At 39.9% G+C, this 22,217-nt stretch overlaps 1 protein-coding gene across 5 annotated transcripts in view; it reads left to right on the top strand.

The window, feature by feature from the left end:
* znf438 (zinc finger protein 438) overlaps window positions 1–22,217 on the top strand; it is a 77,943-nt gene that overhangs the window by 44,181 nt on the left and 11,545 nt on the right. The window contains exons 3-7 of one of the 5 annotated variants that reach the window (XR_005007357.1): window positions 5,345–5,407; window positions 8,822–10,439; window positions 11,321–11,906; window positions 16,536–16,715; window positions 16,877–17,026. Coding sequence is in view for 3 of the 5 variants with exons in the window: in XM_036572492.1 (XP_036428385.1) it covers window positions 5,359–5,407; window positions 8,822–10,439; window positions 11,321–11,906 (2,253 nt within the window). In the remaining 2 variants the exon portion in view is untranslated. Of the gene's footprint in view, window positions 1–5,344; window positions 5,408–5,670; window positions 5,979–8,821; window positions 10,440–11,320; window positions 12,098–16,535; window positions 17,199–22,217 lie in introns of those variants that run through there. The other 4 variants (XR_005007356.1, XM_036572492.1, XM_036572490.1 and 1 more) reach the window with 4 other exon arrangements.

Consider the following 22,217-nt stretch of genomic DNA (forward strand, 5'->3'; position numbering starts at 1 on the left):
GTGGATGTATCTATGTTTTGTCATTTTCCCTGTGTGTCGCTGTCTTTTTTGCCCTCAGTCTTTTGGGTTTATGAAACTCGTCTATTAATTGGCTTATCCAAGCCTTCAGATCAAAATCCCATTCAACATAATGAGAAATTGTAGTGCACATTCACATTGGACTGCTACAGTATTTATTTGGAGCTGTTACATAGCGTTGAGTTTATGATATTCTACCCAGCTGGACCATGTTGTTGTAGCAAATTGAAACTATGCAGGTTGAAAACAACAGCAACAAAGAATTTAACACAACACTAAAATAGCGTGATTACAGGACAAGGAAAAAAAGTAATACACCTGACGCATCATAATAATCTATCAATGTATGAGTCACGTGTGCAATATAAATATCATTTGAACTTACTAATACTTTAGAAATTGATATATTTTGGTACCACATAAGACTACCCTTATTTTATTAAAGGTTTATTATTAGCTTAGTAATTGTTATTAATTCAGTCATAAACACAAAAGCGTGAATAAACAGTTATCACATTACAAAAATGGGACCTGTTATATATGATAAATATGAATCTGATGGAGCTGAGGGGTTTAACGCCGACTGATGGAGAAGTCAAAATAAGTAACTAGCAAGATTCGAGGTTTAATGGTATGCATGGATGTGTGTTCATTAATAGGATGATTAAGATGTTTATGACCTAATTACTGACCATTAATAAACTTTTAAACAGTTTTAAACACAAATGCTTTATAAATGTAGTCTAAAGTGGCATCGATCTTTTGGCAAGCATTTGTGTGCATTTTCACAGTCAGTTTAACAGAATTTTTGCCAATGGAATTTTGTTCTGTTTAGCTTGTCTCAGCTTGCAACAGATGCTACTAATGCATTAGAAGTGGAGCATGGATAGGTCAGATACTTTAGTATTTTTTTTCTTCTTCCCCTCAGTCCATAGCCACGGTGAAATTAGGTGAAATGAGGGGTAGATGGCTTTAGGCCTGGGCAGATGAGTGAGGACACAGTGGAAAACACAGGCTCAGGAGGAAAGTTTGAAATTGAGAGAAGGTTAGAGATAGAGGAGAGTGGGTGTCGCACCATACTGGTGCTCACTGTGGAGTGACCCACTTAATGAATACAAATGTCACACAGCACCGTGAAAGGTCACTTAAAGGTTCAGGAAGGTGACTCACACACCTCACCTCTGGCCACAGTACACATATATTTAACCTACATGGAGCAGCAAATACTGCTTTGCCTCTTTTTTTTGTTCTTTCTGAAAGTTGTGTGATCATCTGTTTTGAAGAATTAATAAAGTACTGGATCCAGTCTAACCCAACTAGCTTTAGAGAATACTTTTCGAATTACATCTCCAGTTAGATGTTCACTAAAAATGGAAATTACATTAAAACCACAAAAGTATGAACCTTACTTCCACCGAAAAGAATGAGGGCATAAAACAGGCCTTGGTGAGTTTTATTGAGTTTAAATTTTGTATGAGGGACAACGAAGAGACTTTCTTGTGAGACTCAACTAGTCCACTTTACAAAGACATTCAGAATCTGTGAGCTGGTAACACAAGAAGGAAAGAATATCCATCCAAAAGTGGACATTGCTTATTTAAGACTGAAAATGCTTTTCTAAATTTAAATTATTAAGTTGTAGATTAAATTTGCAGTCATGCTTCATTCAGCTTAGGACAAAAGAGGAGTTAAAACCTTAAAATAAAGGCTTCTGAAGAGTTCTTGAACTGATCTTATGGTTGTGGTTGTAGGGCTGAACGATTTGAGGGAAAATACCTAATTGAGATTTTTCTGATGATTATTGTGATTGCGATTTTAGTTGTGATTATTTTCTATAAATCAAGGTCCAGTCTTGTGTTTTTCGAAAAAGACCAGCATAGTGTCTTTTTCTTGCTTGAGGTTTGAACGCTGAACGTTGTGTGCCAGACTGGCAGTTAGTTGTGGTTCTGTTGTACACAGCACATGGATGTTTGGTTGCTTTTTCGTGGTCTAACTCATCTACAGGTGGTTCACAAGCTTGGTGTTATTAGTTTAAATGTCCCCACCTTAAAGTTGATAAGACAACCTTGTTGATAAAAAAAAGGCAAAATTCAAAATTTTAGCTCTTAAAGTTTGCAGATTGCATTCTCCCAAAATGAGATTTCTATATAAAGAAGATTAGTCTTTCGGTCCTATTCTAGAGACAACATTTAAATGATATAGATGTTGATGTTATGTGGTGTTCTTAAATTTTTAAAGTCTATCTTTAATGCCACACATCTCATTTATAATATGATACTTGAAAGAATGATCAGTTGAAAGCTTCTTTAGAGAACTAAATTAGGTTCTTCTCTGGCTTCAAAGAAACTTTTTGTTTTCAAGAGTCTATCTAGTGTTTGTAATGCAGCACATCTCCAATTTGCTGCCATCACTTATGTTCTTGTGTAAATAACAGAACATTTTGCCCAGTTTTCAGATATCTTCATCCTTAAAGATAGCATGATTTACCTTCAGGCACTTTTTTTGCAAGTCACATACAGTGGGGATCTGAAAATCTAAGACCACTTGTGAAAATGCTTCTATTTCGCATTGTTTTCTAATTTAACACACATTTTTCGTTCCAAATGATATTATCAGCATAAAAATTTGAGTGAAAGGTAGAATCGTTAATATTTTAGATTTAATGATGGCGTGCACTCGCGCTGGCATGGACTCCATAAGTTTGTGCAAAAGCCTCTGAGTCGATCAAATGCACCTGAGAGTCATCCAATCACAAACTTCAGAGAGACGAGATTTTTTAAATTTTTTTTATTTTTTTACATTTTTCAAAATTCTAAAACTTTCTGGTGTTTATTTCCAGGTTTAAATATAAAAAATCTATGTAGTCTCAAACTTTTGGACCCCACTAAACACAATTCACATGCACATAATAAGCCATAGAGTTGTTCTACTGGACATATCAGTCCTTCTCCCACTAGTGGAATTATTTATTAAATGATTAAATGTGCAGTTATGTAATGAATAACATTTGCTTTCAGTATAGACAGGTCTGAGTCTCCACTTCTGTCACTTTAATTTGTTTTGATGTCAAAAAATAACACGAAGACAGCAAAAATATAAAGTGTTTTTCTTTCTGCTAAACATGACGATACAAATGACAATAACTTCATCAGATTAAAATACTCCATTTCTGAATTTAGTGAGACGTGGGGAAGTTTATTCAGTTTTTCAGAAGATGAGTACATCAGCACCCTGAGTTTCTTGATGCTCAGTGCAATGCCAATGTCAACTGGCTAAATCAAACATAAACAGACACAGTGCTTCAGCTTTGAGTTGCTAAAGTATGAGTCGGTACACATTGGTGATAGTTCAAAGAAAGAAGATACTTTTATTTATTTATTTATTTATTTAATAGCAGTACTCCTGATTTGGCTGCACTGCACCATAAGCAGTCTGGCAGGATCCAAAGCCCACTGCTGACTCAGAAGTGCTTGTGGCCTCACTATAGTGTGCCGACAGACCATTACCTTGGGGCTTCTGCATTCACAACGTCCTGTCCTGTGCTGCGCGACATAGGTGGCACACGCTACATTGCTCTTGGCAACTGCATTCCAGAGGTCAAAGTTTAATGCTGAGATTTATAGCATCCTGTTGGGGCTGGACTGCGGAAATGAGGCTCCTCACTGAGAATCTTCCAAAACAGCCTAGAGGAGTTATTGCACATTGTTATCTCTAAGATTCTGCTGCAGCATCCCATAAATATCCCACTATACTGTAGTCACAACTTTGCATTTTTACTTTTGCTCTGTTTCCACACTGTAGTGAGTAGCAGTATTACACAAACTTGAGCTTGGTGATTTTGAAATATGGTGAGAAAAAAAATATTAATGGAGAAAATAGCAATGCATGTGGTGCTAACCAAATACGTGTAATATTCAAATATATTTTGAATTGGTGCTGAAGTACATTGAATCAGGTTGAATCTGCTCAGTCAGTGGTGATATTTTTGCTCAATTTCTCTCTCCTTTCAGATGCACAGAGATTTACTTATTGATTGCTTTCACATCCTGCATGCCCAGGCAAGCCTGTAGTTTTGAAATTGGAATAGATTTTTCCTTTTACATTGATTGGCTCAGGTGACAGCTAATGACTCAGAGTTTGTGAGTGTGTGTGTGTGTGTGTGTGTGTGTGTGTGTGTGTATATATGTGTGTGTACGTGTGTGTGCGTGCGCGCGTGTGCGTGCGTGTGCGTGCATGTATGTGCGTGAGCGAGAACTGCTGCTCATGCAGAGTCTAGGTATTGTTCAACTGTCTATTAATGTATTTTGTGCAGGTGGTATATAACTGGAAAAAGACCTGGCATCTGGTTTACTGTGCGACAGTGCTACAGCCAAGGGTAGACAATGCCTGTTGCCTAGTGCATCTGGCCACAACATGTCACATTTTGGCTGCTAAAAATGCAGAGGCTTGAGGATTTTTGTGTTCTTTTTCTCTTTTAATAAATCGGTTTGGTCAGACATGAAATTAATTGCATCAAATCAGATTTACAAACTGAACTTATTAACTGTAACCACAGCAGCCTGCGTGATGGTGTGGTGACTGAGGCAGTCTGCCTGATACCATAGATGCTATTTTATTTTTGTTTTATGTGAAAATAAGTACAAATTTACTTTTCACACACTTTTCACACATTTGTGTTGAAAAATACTGTTTATTTGCAGAATTTCACGTAATTTTTTGGGGGGACTGTCTTTGTTGACTTCAAGAATGGCAGATAAAGGATGTTAAAGGATTTGGAAGTACCTTGAGGAGGTTTGGGGGGTGGTCACTTAACCTCTGGATCCAGACTCCCTGTGTGTGTCCGTCTCTCTTTATCTACTTCAGATCCACTCCTTTCATCATCCGCCCCCCCACCCAGACCCACAGGCCACTGGAACCACCAAATGCTGTCCTACAAAAACACACCCACACACTCCAAAGCTGCTATCACACATCCACAGATGAGGACCCTCACCTACAGACCAGAGAACACACAGGGTTACTCACTCATTGTGTGTCTGTTTCACTGTTCCCAATTACCCTGCCACCTCCCTCTCGTTTTCCTCTATCTTCTCCCTGTTGTTGTTTTTCTACCTCCATGCTAATCTTCAGCCCCATGACATCTGGAATGTCCTCTGGTTTTCTGTCTGAGTGAGTGAGTGATAGAGAGTGATAGCAACAGACTAGAAGAGAGACTGACAAACTCCACTGAACAAAAACAGACACTATTAACTCTTGTTGTTCAAGCTGTGCGTTGCTTTAATTATATACTAGACACTGAATTCTTTTGTTGTGTTTTGAATTGCAGTGAGAACGGCAGCCATGAAAACCCAGGAGCAGCGATCCAGTCCCCTAAAATCGCACATACAAAGTGAGTATGAAGATTATGTCCTTCATGTATGCACTCTCTGCTGAAGCAGTAAATTATAGCTCACAATAGTTGAATTGAACAAATTAGCTTTATTGAGTTGACTGCTAATTCTTAGCTTTGTGTTTGAAAGAGAAACTAACCAAAGGACATCACCATGAATATGAATAATATAATAGCTTTGAACTATGAGTTACTTTCTCTGAAGTCTAATACACAAATATGCTTGAAAACCACCTAAGGCGGTGTAAGTGGGAAATGGGAATGGGAACTGGGGGACGAAGAATAGTGGGCTTAAAGAAACAAAACTATTATGGTGTGATGTACTGCTGATGCCCCAGACTGCCTGTCTTATTGTTTACAAAGTTTCTAGTGACCTTAAAACAAACCTTGTGTGCAGGTCATTTTCGGATATTACTTGACTGTAATGGGGTACTGTCACAGGTATATACAGCAGAGTGTAAGTTTCAGCCACTTCACTTTTAAAATCTAGAGGGTTTTTTTTAGGGATTGGTAAAGCTCTCCTGACCCAGTGACCAACAACTGGCCATCTCAGCACATTCTTTTACGCTTGGTGAGACACGCACACACAGCTTTACAAAACCAACACCTACACGCACACGCAGCCTGACCATAACTCCTCCAATGACTTAAACACCAGACAGTCACCTTTGAACTCCTCACCTCTCACCTTCTAATCCATCTAACTGCTCTGGTTCATTGCATATCTGACTGTGGCTAAAAATAAATCCTTATGTTTTTCTACTGTGTATTCTACTGCTCTTATGCTCACCTTTTAAAGTCATGCCACTTTAAGAAGGCTTTTTCCCAACCTGAAAATTAAAACCTACAGAGAACTGTTTTGAGCTTCTGCCCATATCATTATTGCACCTCATAGAGTAAATCTACCAGTACATTTTATATTGTGTTTCTTCTTTTCTGTAGTCCAAAGCTATACCATCTTCCCACCAAAATCCAGCTCTCTCGTACTCGCTCAAAACAACGAACAACCAAACAAACCTGTAATGCAAATGACAAAACAGACCTGTACTGACAGCAGTCTGAACAGATTATGCTCCTGAACGACCCACAATCCATCTTGCAAATCCATCCAACAAACAAAGCTATCTTCTACCTTTTCTTAAGATTAATAAGCTCCTTTTATGTGACATTAAAATGAGCAATGAACTGAAAGGACAAAAAGACACTAAAATGATCACGTTGAACAAGGTTTAAAAAAATAGAAAGTTGTGAATTTCCGTGCTTGTTTTAATTGTGGAAGCTATACAAGCAGAGAAAGCAAGCTAAGTTTCTTTCACTTGTCTGTTGGGTAAAAGAACTCAAAGGGCTGCCAAACCTGGTGCCAAAGCAGCGATACATACTGGATAAAGACACCTGATCTGTGTTTGGCTCCTGTTTTTAAATCAGTATTTCAGTAAAACAGATTTTAAATAGCTGTTAGTTTGATTTCTCTTATTAAAAAGTGGTGAGCTTATTTGTTTATGCTGCATGCATCTTGCTTGGCCTAGCTTAACCATAGTAACAGGCATTGCTGTAAGGCTTCTATTCCTATGCACATAATTATGATGACGACCATAGGATGAGGCCACATTGCCGTGTTTTGAATACATATTGGGTTTCGGTACCACATATGAAAGATGCTCCAATTGGAATCGAATCTGTCAGATTCAGTGTGTTTTGCTGTTCACTTTGTCATACAAAGAACAGATCTGCGTATCGGATTTTGACTAGTTTTACCTGCAGTTTGAATGTATTCCAAGTCTTAAGATTAATGACTAGATAATAAGCCTAAGGTTCAAGGGGTTAAACAAGAAGTTAAACGTCTTGGTTACCACTCAGTAGTAGTGCTCACTGCCCTACCTCCTCTTCTCTCTGTTGGCCCAAGTCATAGCTGAGCTGGAATCAACTGCCCAAATAGAATTCAAGTATTCCATAGCGCGAGAGAGTGAAAGTTCCAAGGGCATGCACTGTCAAAATAAGCCTGTCTAACCTAGCTCCAGGTGTTAACCCAGAAAGCTGAACAGACTATATAAATGTGTTCCTCAGTTTGTTTCTTTGACAGTGACAAGATTGTTTAATTTTACAGAAATTAAGTTGCACCTGGTGCAACTGATTGAGAATCCAAATACAAAGATAATCCTACAAGGACGTAAAGTGGCCTTTGATCATGACCTCTCCAGCTCGAACAACCTGGCATCCATAATGATTATCAGAAAGAGTCTGCATGCCTCATGCTCCTGTGCTGAAAATGAGATTATTTTATTCAGACAATTATGATGAGAAATTTCTGCTTCCTGTCACCCATTAAAGCAGAAACTGTAGGCAGCCTTCTACTATGTTTGTGTGGGTGCATAGGACTGACTACTTTTCCTATTATAAAGGTACTGCCTTTGGGCATGCTCTGATGGACGTTTATCCCCAGAGGAATTGTATGACAGTGTGTTTGTATGAACACAGGGAGTTTACCCCTTACTGAGCAACAGCATGAATGGGAAATGCACACTGAGTCCAAATCAAAGGCTCTCAGTCTGTAGTCCAAGGTAGTGTAGGTGAATGTGTGGCAGAGAAGAGAAGTGTGAAATATGTTTAGCAGACAGTTATTGGTGCAATGAAAATGTAAATTCTTGGCCAAAATGGAAACCAAGATTCAGGACACACTGGCCAAGAAACAAAAACCCAAACCACTAAAAGCTGACAATAAATAAAAATATAAAATACACAAAAAAAGTATACAACAAATTTGCTAATTTCAGTATGTGGGCTACGGTGTGTGCCATAGAATCCAGTGTCCCTGTCAACAGAGAAGAGTTAATCATCCAAGGCAATGAATGTTATTGTTGTTTTTTATTTATTTATTTATTTTTAATTAAGCTCAAGAGTAAGCTCCTTGTTTGAATGTAAGTGCTGCACCATTTAAGGTGGAACGGAAAACTTGGATAAGAAGCTGCCGAATAGGAACATCATTGTCATTTATTAGGTCCTTTGCACTTTGGCAGTCGTTTGTAATTTTTGACATTTCAAAGACTGATGCTTCAGGTGATGTTGGCGTGCTCACAAGGACTTTTCTTTCTGCTTCCATTGATTTGCTACATTCTGTGTATAGAGCAGGATGCTGTGTTTTCAAGTGGAATCAAACTTGTAGTGGAGATGTTTTGGGTGTTGTACCCTCTCTTGATACTCAACATTAACAGAAACTATTAAATCACTTGCCTAATCAGTTGTACGTATCATTTTTTGTCACTTTATTGTTGGCCGCATAAGTCTTTGCTAATTTTGGTTAAAGTTTTCAATTACCGAAATTTCAGTACACTCCTTTTTGTCTCTTTCCATGATTTGTCATTTTTAGGTCATCATACCATCATGACAGTGACAGTAAACCTGATGATCTTTTGACAGGTGATCCCCGTCCCATGGCACAAATGAAGACTCTTCAGTTTCGTTGCATTGCACCTAAAGCCCCAACAGTGGGTTCCTCTTCTGCAGTGCTGTCCTGCCAACCACCCCCTGCCCTTCCAGAGCCTTCGACAGCCATAAGCCCCAAATCCATCCTAGTACCTGCACAGAAATATGCTCTCATGCAGGTCGCTGGACAAGGGGGTACTTTCTCACTGGTGGCCTTACCTCAGACACCACCGCAACATCAAATCCAGAAGAACCTAAAACTTCCCATTCCTAGATACCAGCCGATTAGAAGCAAGAGAACCCCAGAAAAAGCCAGTAGAACGACACAGACTGCAAAGTCATCTGCAGTGAAAGTGAAAACTGAGAGTCCGGAACAGTCATCTGAACAGATCGTTAAGACAGACTCTGCTCCTCAGTCTAAAGTCTTGTTCCCAGACAATGCTGTCCTGTACCCAGGACCACAGACAGAGAAACCTGTTGAAAGAAATGTGGATTCTCTCAGCAACCTCAGCTATCCCACTAGAGCCTCCACGGCTACACTTGTTGCTCCTGTCAGTAACAGCTCACCAGTAAAAGCCCAGGTAGAACATGCAGTCTCTGCAGCGAGTGCTATTACTGTCCTCTCCCCCACCATCTTCAGCAAAGCTGTGCAGATCATTCCCTCTCCCCCCAAGGGGAAGCTCCCAATCCTGCCCTATGCTAAGGTAAAGAACTCCCTCTTGCCATCTACTGGCCTTGCCAATACCCAGTCCCCAGGGAAGAGCGCCTCAATTCAGCTTAAAAACAGCCTGAAATGCCCCCCAGACATCAAAGCCAAGACCATGGACAATGGCAGCAGAAGTACCTGTCTCAGCCAGGGTTCAGATGCCACCCAGTGCAAGAAACCTCCAGACAAAAGGCGGGGGAGGAAGAGGAAAACTATGGAGGATGTTGTGGCCTTCGAGGCAAGGAAGAAGAGATCGCTGTCGTTTTTCTGCAGGAGAGTTCCAGAAAAACCACCACCTGGAACCCAGTCTGCTTCCCCCCAGGCCAGGGTGGTGGACATTTCGAAAAAGTATCGCAGCATTCGTCCAAAGCCTATTTTAGTGATGGAAACCACTGTTCCTCAACTTGTACCTCTACCGTCTCTCTCAACCTCTGAGAGCGTTGGCCGGGAGCTCATTCTGAGGCAGCAGATGTCAGGAAAACCCTTGAATGCTGCCCGACCAAGCTTAGTGTCCATTCAAACCCCTGGCCAGCAGTCTGTGGCCAAAGCTGGAAGTGGCAGCAGATCTACGAACAGCCGCCCACATGCACTCCACCGGTGCCCCACCTGCAGTAGGTGTTTCCAGTTTAAGCATCACCTACAGAGTCATTTAAACAGCCACAGTAACCTGAGACCGTATGGTTGCCCAGTGTGCAGGAAGGCCTATGCTCACTCAGGTAGCCTCAGCACACATATGAAGCTGCACCATGCTGAGGGGAGGCCTAGGAAGAGCCTCTGCTGTGAATTCTGCGAGAAGGCATTTGGCTATGTTGGTGTCTATTTCAGCCACCTCAGAGAAGTGCACAAGGTTATACTCACTGTGGAACCATCCATCAGTCAGCATGAGGAGAACACGCCCATAGAGGGGTAAGTGACGAATATACAGAAACATTCAAGCCAAAGAAAAGTTAAATACCTGGGCTATTTCTTAGGACAGATATTTTGCATTTAATAATATTTCTTATAGAAAGTTCCATGTTTCAAGTAAAATCAAAATTCCTCACACATGATGATTCTGCAAACTTCAAGCTGCCTCACAATGTAACCAATTGCATTTCTAATGACAAAATGTGGTTTCATATGTAGCTTTTTGTGTTCTGAAGTCCATTAAGTGTACCTATCTTGTACGCACACTTGTAGGTACACCTGCTATATAAGTGCACTTTGTAGGTGTCTAATTACTGACTGTAACCCATCCATTATAATGTACAACCTCTGAGCCACCTTCTACACTCTGCATTAATGAGCACATGGTGATGGCAAGGTTATGGGTGTGTTCTACAGGTGTGAGTGTATCAGGCACAGTAGTTCTGCTGGTATTTTTAAACATACAAGTCTGTTTATTAGACCCTGTTTGTACCTGGTATTGATGTCTGTTTCAAGTGACGTCATTACAAGTGGATTTGTAGCCACTCATATCTGGCATTTCCATAGCCTTGAATGCCTCTCCAGTGATCACTTAAGACAGGATTTTGTGAGTGGGCGAAGGGTGCCACGCATTATTATTATTATATATAAGTCTCTCAGGGACATATTGGGTTGCTTTAGCATTCACACTACAAATTTTCTGTGATCGTATGCATTCCTGTCCATCACTGAAGGTGGTTTGAGTGATTGGATCAGAGTTCGCCTTCACATTGCACCTATATGGTAGGTGTATCTGGTAAAATGACCAGTGAGTGTAAGTACAGAGTAAAGTGATCAGCTTATATTACACAGAGATATTTTCTTTTTCTGGTGGACTTCAGGTGTACAGATTCTGATGATCAGGCTTCAGAGCAGCATGTGGACCCGGTGGAATTGCAGATCAAATGTGGCCGCTGCCAGGCCATCACTCCCACCTTCGCCGACATGAAGTTACACTTGCTGTACGTGCACGGTGAGGAAGTGCAGGTACGTCTGAAGGAGGGGGCCATGCACGGGGGCCGCGAGGCTGAAGACGAGCTGGTCAAGCATGCGGCCCACTACTGGAGGCAGCTCAACGAGCGGCGCAACCTGGTGCGCTGTGGAAACTGTGACGAAGAGTTTTTTTCGTTCTCTAAGCTCAAGCGCCACCTGCACTCCCACCACCAGGGGGCTAGAGAGAGTCAAAAGGAAGAGCAGGAACAGGAGAAAGAAGGTAAAGAGCACACTTCTGGGGGCCCAGCTAAGAGTGTGACCCTTAGAGTGGGGTTACAGTTTAATTGCATCCTGTGCAGTGAGGTCTTGGACAGGAAGCAGGACATTCTGGAGCACTGGAGGGGACGTCATAACTGTGAAAACCCGGCCATGCTGTGGGAGGTACTGGACTCGAGGGGAGATGATACCTGCTCACAACCCAAAGTAGCATCCTAAGTAAGGTATTTCAGCAAGTTCTCTGGGAGTTTAAGTGGCAGCACAGAAAAATAAACAAAAAATCATCAGTGAACCTTTTTCTTTAACTTCTTTCATATTATTTTTGCCTTTTGCGCTGTTCTGTTTTGATATTGACTTTTTTTTTTTATACTTCCTTAATTTATGTTTCCTGTTTTTTAAAATATAAATTAAGACTTCTCCATTTTGAATTTTGTAATGGACATGGGATTGGACATAGGATTCTGAAAGAGTATATTAGGATAGCTATTTTGAGCCTTTGCATTGTACTGATTGGTGCCTGCCAATTTTCTGAACAACGTTGAGTATTCCATGAAGAATCGCCACTAAATGAACAGTTTAACCAAAACTGTTAACATGGCTGACAAGGAATGAATGCCTGTAATCCATGTACAGTTGTGTAAAAAGGTTTGAATGCTCCTGGTCAAATTACTTGTTCATTTTCTAAGCAAAAATCAACAAAACATCAACAAAACAACAGCATTTTTCTGCATTTTTGAGCACAATTTCTATATATTTGAGTTTAACATGTTGGAGAAAAACAAAACATAAAATATAAAAAGTGCCCCAACTTCTGCATAGCCCACATTTTAGTTTTAAACAGTAATTGTGTATTCAAATGTGCAGAAGTGTGTTCTGTGTAGAGGATTTGTAACTTATTTTCACCTAGAAACTTAACAAAACATGTAATATGACCAGGGTTGCCCAAATGTTTGCATACGACTATTCGTTCAACCGTTTTAATCAGGACATCTATTAATTTATCCATAAATTAGTCCAGAGTAACAAAATATCTGCTTAAATTAAGTAGCATCAGATTACACTGCACACTGAATTGCAGTGATTGTAAAAAGGTGCTGATATAATGCTGGTTTGCTACTTCACAGATCAAGGCATGTTAATAGGGAAACTCTCTGACCGTCGTCCAGACTCATTCAGTGCTGCCACCTCTGCTGTAAAGAGGACTTGGTCAGTGAAATTCTAAGAGGTGCTTATTTCAGATAAGGATGACACACTAAGAGATATTAAAAAAAAAGAAAGAAAACAACAATTTTATGTACAATTTCTGTTCTAAGGCAACACAACCACACATGGTTTTGTGTGCGCACGTGTAGACTAAAGTGTGTTATAAGTGTACTTTTGTTGTGTTTTGGCTTGGAAAACATTTTTCCCAGTGAAATGTGTAAATTTATTGAAATAGTCTTGTGTTTCAATTCCTAAGAGAAGTATAACAGGGTAACTGAATGTACCTTGAATGTTTCAGAATCCTACCAAATGTTATATAAAAAATAGATAGATTATATTTCGCTCTTTACATATATACACATAGATATAATGAGAATATATATCTTTGCATAGAAGATGACGGTCACCATGCTGCTGTTATAGCTCAAATAGAGAAAATCATTTTAAATATTTAAAAACTTATAACATTATAAATTTCTTCAGCATACATACAGCCCTTGGTGTGTACTGTAAGCCCCTCTTTGCTTCTAATTAAACTTGTGGGCCACATTTTCTGGACACAGATCATGTCAAGCCCTTCACTTTAAAGGTTTTTAGTGAGTGGAAAAAGCCATTTGACAATGTATTGTTGTTCATGACTAGGCTTATTGTATGTCTAGAAAACTGTCTGGGAATTTGTTATTGAAAGGACACTACAAATACACTCAAGGTGCCTTTCAGGCAGTTTTCAGACTGTTTGAGTAACAATTTATTTGGAATCTGTCACATGAGCATAAGCAGTAAATAGCATATTGAAATACTGAAATATTGCCTTTGAAGTGCATAATTCATTGCTTACCTATGAATCATGAAGTCCCTATGTAGGTAACCTTAAAATAAAGTGTTACCGTTTATTGTCTGACAATCCGGAATTTAGATTTAGAGATTTTTGAGCTTACGTAATGTTGCATACATATTTGAAATGACTTGATGAGCTCACCCACTTTTTTTTTTTTAATGGATCTTGCCTGTGGTGCATTCCCCCCAAAGCTAAACTGAAATCTTTATTTTACCTTTTTAATGAAAGAAATGGTCCATTATGGTTAGAATTACATGCTTTTTCAAGAATCTAAAAGGCATGTTTTAACTGAATTGTGAGAATATACACAAAAGCTGTTCCTTGTGTCTAAAAGTGACAAGAATGTGTCTTAAAACACATGTGATCATTTACTTGGTACTGAAGATCATGTCCTGTTGTCCACTGTGAAAATGACTTAAGCCTGTTGTATGTGGCTTTAGCCTAACGCAGCCCTGGTTGGGCTTTGCTTTTGTTCTAAACTAGTGAAGAGAAACCCACATAACTGATTGGTGCCTAAATAAAAAAGCAGTGACTAAAACTGTTCCTTTGCTGGAGTTTTTAATTCTTCCAGTTTTCTGTAAGATCAGATGTCAATTGAATATTTAGGAATTCAGTTAGGAAGCAGGGGTTTCAGGTACAAAATTCACTTATTGTACAACTCAAATTGGAAGTGCTGATAATGCCTTCAGTTGATGATTGTGATATGAGGAGTGATTGTGAGACTGTATTAAGTGAAAAAAACAGTGAACTATGACTTCTTGAAGGCTTCTGCTTTGCACCGTCACTGTTACGAATTATGGTCTTTTGATGGTGAATAGCTGTGAGATAGCTGTGAGATAGGTGGCTTCAAGATTGATAGAGATGTCTTGGGAGATTGTAGGCAAATGAAGAGATTTATCTGAGGTTATCGAAAATCCTTTTGGATGTAGAGTCACCTGAGAATGACTGGCAGAGAGGTGATGAGTTTAGTATAGAGTTTAGCGTACTACACATTCTTAAAGATGATTTATATTGGCCTGGGTAAAAATAGCAGAGGCAGCATTCTGTGAAGGAAAAGGAATGCTGAAAGCATGTAAGAGGTGATTGCACTTAGTATTGTTTCCTGGGCCCGTTGAATGAGGTTATAGAGCGGAGACATTCAAGATCATTTCTAAATAAGTTGATGTTGGAAATGACTCAGAATCGGGTCCCAAGGTCGAAGTTTTAAATTTGAAAATGAGAAAAAAAAAATTACATTGGAATGGCAGGGAATCTGCGTGGTTCTGTGGACAAACTAGTGTTGTATTTAGTGCCAAGTACGATGTAAAAGAACCACATTAGTGTTTGGCATTTAAAGCATCACTTAATAAGGATATGAATGACTGCTGAGATATGTGATGACCGAGAGAGCAAATTCAGGAGATCAGGCAGAGGTAAAAGAGTGACCAGCATCAGTAAATAACTTCAGGTCTTCAGGGATGGAGAGAGTGTCCTGATTTGCTGACCTAGTGTTGGATGAGGAATCAAAAACAAAATTCCATGAGGCAAAGATCTTCCAGAAAGATAGTATGCAAAGGCACTGAAGATGAAAGATGAAGGTTGAAAATGAAGGAGGTTTTAAGGTATGATGTAGACGATAGATTTCTGGGAGGATCTAGCACAAATTTTAGGACCACTCTTGTAGCTGAAGATATCTGCAAGAAGCTGAAGCCAAACGTAACTTACTTTCCCAACATAAGCCAAACATTATCCTTGTCCCTCTCATCACATGGTTATCTCATTGACCGGTCGGAAGGCATTGTCATCGCTTCTTCTCCTAACCTACCCTGTTTATGGAGATCTGATTATTACTGTTATCAGAAGTCAAGACAATATATAGTTTATGGGTTTACACTACAGGCTGGTTGTTTAAATGATCAGACCTCTGATTGTAACTTTTGTGTTTGTTTCACAACATACCAGTTATTAATTGTTTGCATTCATACACATATCTGGAATTCTTTCACACGTGATACTAGGGCTGGGCGATAGCGCAAAAATCATGACACGAGGCATTTTCATGATACTCGATATTCACCACGATTTGGTACATTGGAAAAGACAAAAAAGACATAGTTGAGCCACTTTTTAAAAATACCATCAAAAACACTACACACACATCTTCCGTTTAGCTTTAGCAAAAGTCTCACATGCAGACCGTACAATCACATTCCGAGGTTAGCCTTGTTCTGGAATCGTGCGATTATTGGAAGAAGAAATTCACAAGACCAGATATGTAGGTTACACATACACAGAATGGTGGGATCACAAGATAGGACACCCAAATATGCGCTGCTCTAAAAATACATTTATTACCTCATAATATGCTGCATATATTTCCCCATGTCACAGTAGAGCAATGAAAGAAACTTCTGATTTCTCTACAGTGGTCAGGAGAGACTGTTCCAGTCCTGCCTCGAACAGAAAATAAGGAGCAAATAACACTGTAAAAATGGAAACATTCATTTTAAATATTGTTTCATTTTATGGAGATAATATCATAATAATGTTATGGAACTACTCATTGTTCTATCCCCGCACCGTTGTAATATTCAGCCGCTCCCCTGCTGCATTCTTTATTGGATTTCTCAGTGCCTCGGAGTCAGGTAAACTTCTGTTTTAAAGGCTATGTGCATGTTCCTAGCCTTTCTGCTCACATAGTGCAGTCACCCCAGAGAGAGCGGATGAAGGTAGTGCGGGAACCAACACGAGGGCCGATGCATATTTCTCTTTAATCATGGAGACACTCGTTCTTTCATTCTCTCGCTCGCTCTTTCTCTTCACACCAGAAACATGATCACTCACGGGAGATCAAAGCCCACCCCTCTAACAGGATTAGAGGATGGAGGGAAAGAAGGAGGAGAGTGCCTGTTTTAGAGGAGACCGGAAGAGATGGGGCAGAGGAGCAAAGAGACAAGTGGGAGGTCAGAGACGGAGTGATGTTGAAAATAATATAAGGAGACAAACAGGTAAGGAAAATGAACCAGAGAGAGACAGTGGACTAAGAGAAGAAAAGAGTGCACTTCTTACCATGTGCTGATAGAGATGAACATTTTCTAGTCGAAAACTCTCACAGCACAAATACACACAAAAGGCCTTGCTCACCATCCAGCCATCTTTTTTTTTTCAGAATGACCCAGAAAAAGAAAGAAGGAACGATGATGGTGTTGATGAATTCTTCATGAACACTGATGAATGGTGACTAATGAAAGACTGTTCACCAGTGAGTACGTCTGATAATGAGCTCCTCCACACAAATCCTCCTGCTTCTGCCGTGCAGGTGAGTGTGCTGCTGTATGAGGATTTTAAAGCAGTGTTTAATTTGGAGGGTCAGTGGCCACTTGTGTGAAGAATCTTGGGTATTTATCTTAAGATGAATGCTTAAGGGTTACATTTAAAGCTAAAATTTCAGTTACCATTTTGGAAGTCATAAATTGAAGTTCTCAAACTTAAAGCTGCACTAATTTGAACTAAGTAGAATCACTGAGTCAGAAGAATAAAAAAACATGCTGAAATATGGCATGTCTGCACTGTGGTGAGTCACCTTGCAAAACCTGAAATTGTTTAATTGTTTATTTCACAAGTCAGAGGCATGAAGTTGGTACTTGTGGATATTTTTCAGACAACTTTATATATTTCATGTTATATATGTTAACATCACACGCAAGACTAATGGCTTGGTGTTTAGGTCTCAAATACAAAATCAACATTAACTGCTCATGGCGATGATAATTCACTTAGATGTTTGGTAGATGTCCTTCACCAAGTTTTGACTTGGGTTCTTTTTTAATTCACTTTCAACGCCCTCACAATCATCAGATTCATCCGCTTGGAGAAAGGGTCCAAAGCTCAAACAATGTTACAAGATGTTCTTATGCACGTTGCGTGCAATTACACATTTCCACCAGAGAGGTCACCAGATCCCCAGAACTTGTATAGTGTAGCTTTAAATCTAGGGTCTAAAGCTAAATTTACAGTTATTGATTTCAGTTACATAACTGTATGGAAATCAGTTATGATTTTTTTTTTTCTTTGCTTGTTTCAATTTAAACATTTTCCTGAAGAATTTTTGATGCAGCTCACTTAAGTTAAAGGGAAAACTTCAGGCCCATATTCACTTAAATGCAGGTGACCACAGGTTCCTGGAGATTATGCGGGGAACAAAATGTCTTAAAATACCTACTGAAATTTTCATTGTCAGGGTGAATTAAGGCCAACTCTGTGTAATTTATGTTCCAACTCATACTTTGAACACAGATTGCAATAACTACTAATGAGAGCTGATGTTTGGTGGCACTTTTCCAAGTTCTCTCAATCCATGTCCCCATTAACATAATTAAAAACAATACAACAACCAGGACTATAGACAGGCATGAAAAGAAGTAATGTTAGAATCAGATCAGATATTACAGATACAGCATGGCTAATGTAAAAATAGCCAGCAATCCTGCAACTAGAGAAATAGCACTGATAATAGAGAAATTACCATTTTTTCCTACATTCAGGAAAGTTATATTGGCATTTGTAAAGCTTAGGAAGATGCACTCCAACAAACAACTTTATTTTAGCAATTAAGTAGCTTTCAGAATTTGTCATAGTACCTATTATAAACCAATTACTCTCTCAAAATGTTGATAAGCACTTGAAGTCCCCCATGGATTTTAAAAGGTACGTTAATGACTTTTTTTGTCATTTCCACAGGATTTCTAATACTTAGTCTGCATGTCAAGAGTTGACTTTTAGTGAGTTATTACCTTGTTCTACCTTTTTATTTCTCTCAGTGGGAAAACACTTCTCTGCCTAGTGTGGCACAAGTCGTGTTTGAGGACATGCTTGATCATGTCCAACAGTGACCAGATGGAAAGGAATAGCCACATAGACGCTATATGTGCAAATGCGTACATATGATTATAATTTTACCTGTAGATATCTGTATGTATGTGTATGTGTGTATGTAGCTGTAGCCTTCAATGTCATTTCCTTTGCCCCCCTCTGCTCTTTCCCGTGAGCTTGGTGGTCCAGATGGCATAGACTCACTGTGCTCCACTGGGTCTTCTGTAGACCGCCCAGAGGGACAGCAACCATCTGCCCAGCACGCCGCCGTCCACATATGCACACGCACACAACCTCTGACCTGAAACACACTACAGACAGAAACCGTTGGTCTAGAGCATCTCTTTACTATTCTCAGATCAAAAACAGTTCACAGTGGCTGTGGTCAGCCTCAGTCCAAGCTTTAGATCAGGCTAATGTGTAATCTGCATGATTCACCAGTTTTGCTGCAGTTACATGCATAAAATATTCTTTTCAGATGCTTCTCTACAACTTTATAGGTTTTAACTTATGTATAGGAAGTTATAAAAAAAAATGAATTATTATGATAAGTGACTCCAAACTTTTATATGACAGTATATTTTGTCTTCCAGTTTCCTCTAATTCTCTAATTAGATGAATTTATGCGTTTAAATCGGTGCACCATTAATCTGTCACAGTTTAAAAGGTGCCACACAGTTAGGCTAGGTTGTTTAGGAAGGCTGAGCTTGATGTGTTTGCTGCTTCTCTCTTTTGATTGAACAGCTCAGGTACTGATGATGAATTCATGTTTTCCTTGTTTTTTGTGATATAGTGGTGGAATAGCTGTGTCTTCAGTTCATAAAGTAACATAAAGGAAAGCTTTTGACTGGGTCTCTTTTCCTGCAACCTGTAAAAGCAGTCTGTCCAGGGCCAGTGTGTCTGTACAGGTGAACTAGGCAGTTTCCTAAAGTGCAACTTGAGAAAAGGCGCAAATTATGCCAAATTATTCTCACCAAGAAAAACGTGATCATCAGTTTACTGTGCTCTCTTGAGTGAATGTGCTCTGCAAGTGCTTCAGTAGTTGCTCAGGCCATCCCTAACTCTGCCTCATCCTTCTTTAAAACCAGTTGATCAATCATAGCTTGCTGACTGACTGACCCTATTAATTTTCCCAAGGTTACTTTCTAACACCTAAGATAAACTGTTCCCCTTTGTTAAGTCCTTCAGTTATGGTTGTCCTGCAGACTAAATTAATCTTATGAAGAAGAAACCGCTGCAGTTTCAACATCTTTCCTTTTTTATTTGTAATCTGCATTTACTGTACAACTCTAGAGAGGATAGCAGAACATTTCTATTGCTCCCCAGGTATAGTAGCTGACGTGGTCCTGCACTGAGCTGGACAGGGATGTGGAGCATCTTTTCCACCTTGAGCCTCCAGGGTCCTCCGCTCTGGGGAAGCTCTGGATAGCAGCATGATAACGCATGTCCCTGGAGAATTAGGTCTGCCTGAGTGGTAACCTACATTCCGCCAGCCCACCTCCTCCTCTCTCATCTCACAAATAAGGCTAATGACATACTACAGGCCTTCCAGGAGACTTCATTACTCTCTTTTTGTGTATATGCTCTCCGCATTCTCCTCATTCACAAACAGTCCTATGTGCCTGCAAGCACACACATGCATGCACAAGCATCAGCACACAATAATGCATTTCCACTTCAGAGTATATACACTGCACTCATACGTGGTGTTCATTGAGGCATAGCCAGGTTCATTTTGAATTGATCCCTAATTTACATTTTTATATCTTCGAGAGAAGGGAGGGATTGAAAAAGTTTCACTTTCTAAGTAATCTGTTCATTTTTAATAGACCAAATAGCTACTTTATCTGCTTTGTCATGGGGCCTAGAAGCAGCATAGTGAGTTTAGTCAATGCAAGCGCAGCCAAGCTCTTGCACATACAGCATGGTAATCACCAAAGACACATTAGAGACTGACCTGTCCATGCTCCACCCACAAATGTGTACCTTTGCAGCAACTGCTGCGAGGTTGGACAAGCTTTTCAAATCGGCAGCAAAAATCCCCTTTAGTCCTATGGCAATTTTTGGGTCATTGTCATTTACAACTTTTCAATTTTCAATTAGCTGCAACATAATCCAGTTTGGTAGCAAACATGTTAGCAGTCCAATGCTAATACTGTACATATTGTGGTAAAAAAAAAATAATAATAAAAATAAAAAACAAGTATGCGCTACAGGTTCTCATTAGATTGAATAGGATTTTTACATTCTCTAAAGTTTATCCAGCCTAGCAACAGTTGCCATTCGTGGGCGAAGCATATACACGTCAATTCTCTAAACCTAATTGACTGTAGGCCTGTGTTGCATTAAATTGTGGGTGCATGATGCTTTTTTCCTGATTCCACTTTCTCCACTCGTTTCATCTACTAGTCTTTCTTCCATTGCTCTTCTTCAACATGCGTAAGGATGGATTACAGTAACACAGTGACAATTAATATTCATTCATCCTCCACCCCTTTGCTCCTTTGCCTGTGCTTTCCCGTTCACCCCAATCTCGAAGACGAATGAAGGTTCGCAGTTAGCAATTAAGAAAGCCATTCCATCGTTATCACCTTCATGTACATCTCCCCCTCCTCTACATCTCTCCTGAGAGCCCTTCCCCCAGACAGGCCTTCTCTGGATGGGCCTCCTGCTGTGACTGTCCCCCCTGGGGAAGACCTGGATCCCACCTCAGCGGTCACAATCAATTACATTCATCTATTCTCTCTCTCTCTCTCTCTCTCTCTCTCTCTCTCTCTCTCTCTCTCTCTCTCTCTCTCTCTCTCTCTCTCTCTCTCTCTCTCTCTCTCTCTCTCTCTCTCTCTCTCTCTCTCTCTCTCTCTCTGAGATGTTTCGATGAGTCACATTTTTTTCCGGCTTGGCAGCTCCCCCTAGTCCTCCTGTCACAGCCTAGGAGAGATGCTCTTCCTTTGCACTGCGTTTAGAGGGAGAGCACTGAAGCTGACAAATCTACACAGACGGAGAGGAAATAAATGGAGAGTGGTTAAAGGTGTAGAAATGGGGGGGGGATAGTTGTATATGTGGGCTATGAAAGACGTATTTGTTGAGCATTACTGTAGCTGCCACGGGTTCCAGTCCTGAGGTTAGATATGAGGCACTAGCAGGCCTTGCATCAGAGTGTGATTTAGAGGGGGAAAGCCCCACCAACCAATCAGCATGCCCCACTGTTTTGTACATGCTTCTACACTGGCAAGTTCCAAAATTGTGTAGTATGTTTTAATTTAGTATGATTTAGTATAATTTATATTAAAATATGAAATGAATTGCTTATTATATTCCATAGTCAATGCAGGTGAATTGCCACCCTCAGGTGGATACTTCACAATGAATCAAATTCATTTTGATACTCCTAAATAGCACATTATACCGTCAACTTTAATGTGATTCAGAAGAGGTGAATAAGAATGCAGGGCTAGCATGGAGGTCACACTGAAGAATACAATCTGATTTATAACACCTGAAACTAAACAAAAGATATGCAACAAGCTTACATCACTGATGTGTCCTCTGACTGGAAAACCTACATGCAGTAAACCAGGGCAAGCAAAGACTCCGTCTTCTGATGACTCACACTAACAACGCAGTCCTGTTTGATAGTC

The sequence above is a fragment of the Colossoma macropomum genome, unplaced genomic scaffold (assembly GCF_904425465.1).
Source record: "Colossoma macropomum unplaced genomic scaffold, Colossoma_macropomum, whole genome shotgun sequence".
Lineage (NCBI taxonomy): Eukaryota > Metazoa > Chordata > Actinopteri > Characiformes > Serrasalmidae > Colossoma > Colossoma macropomum.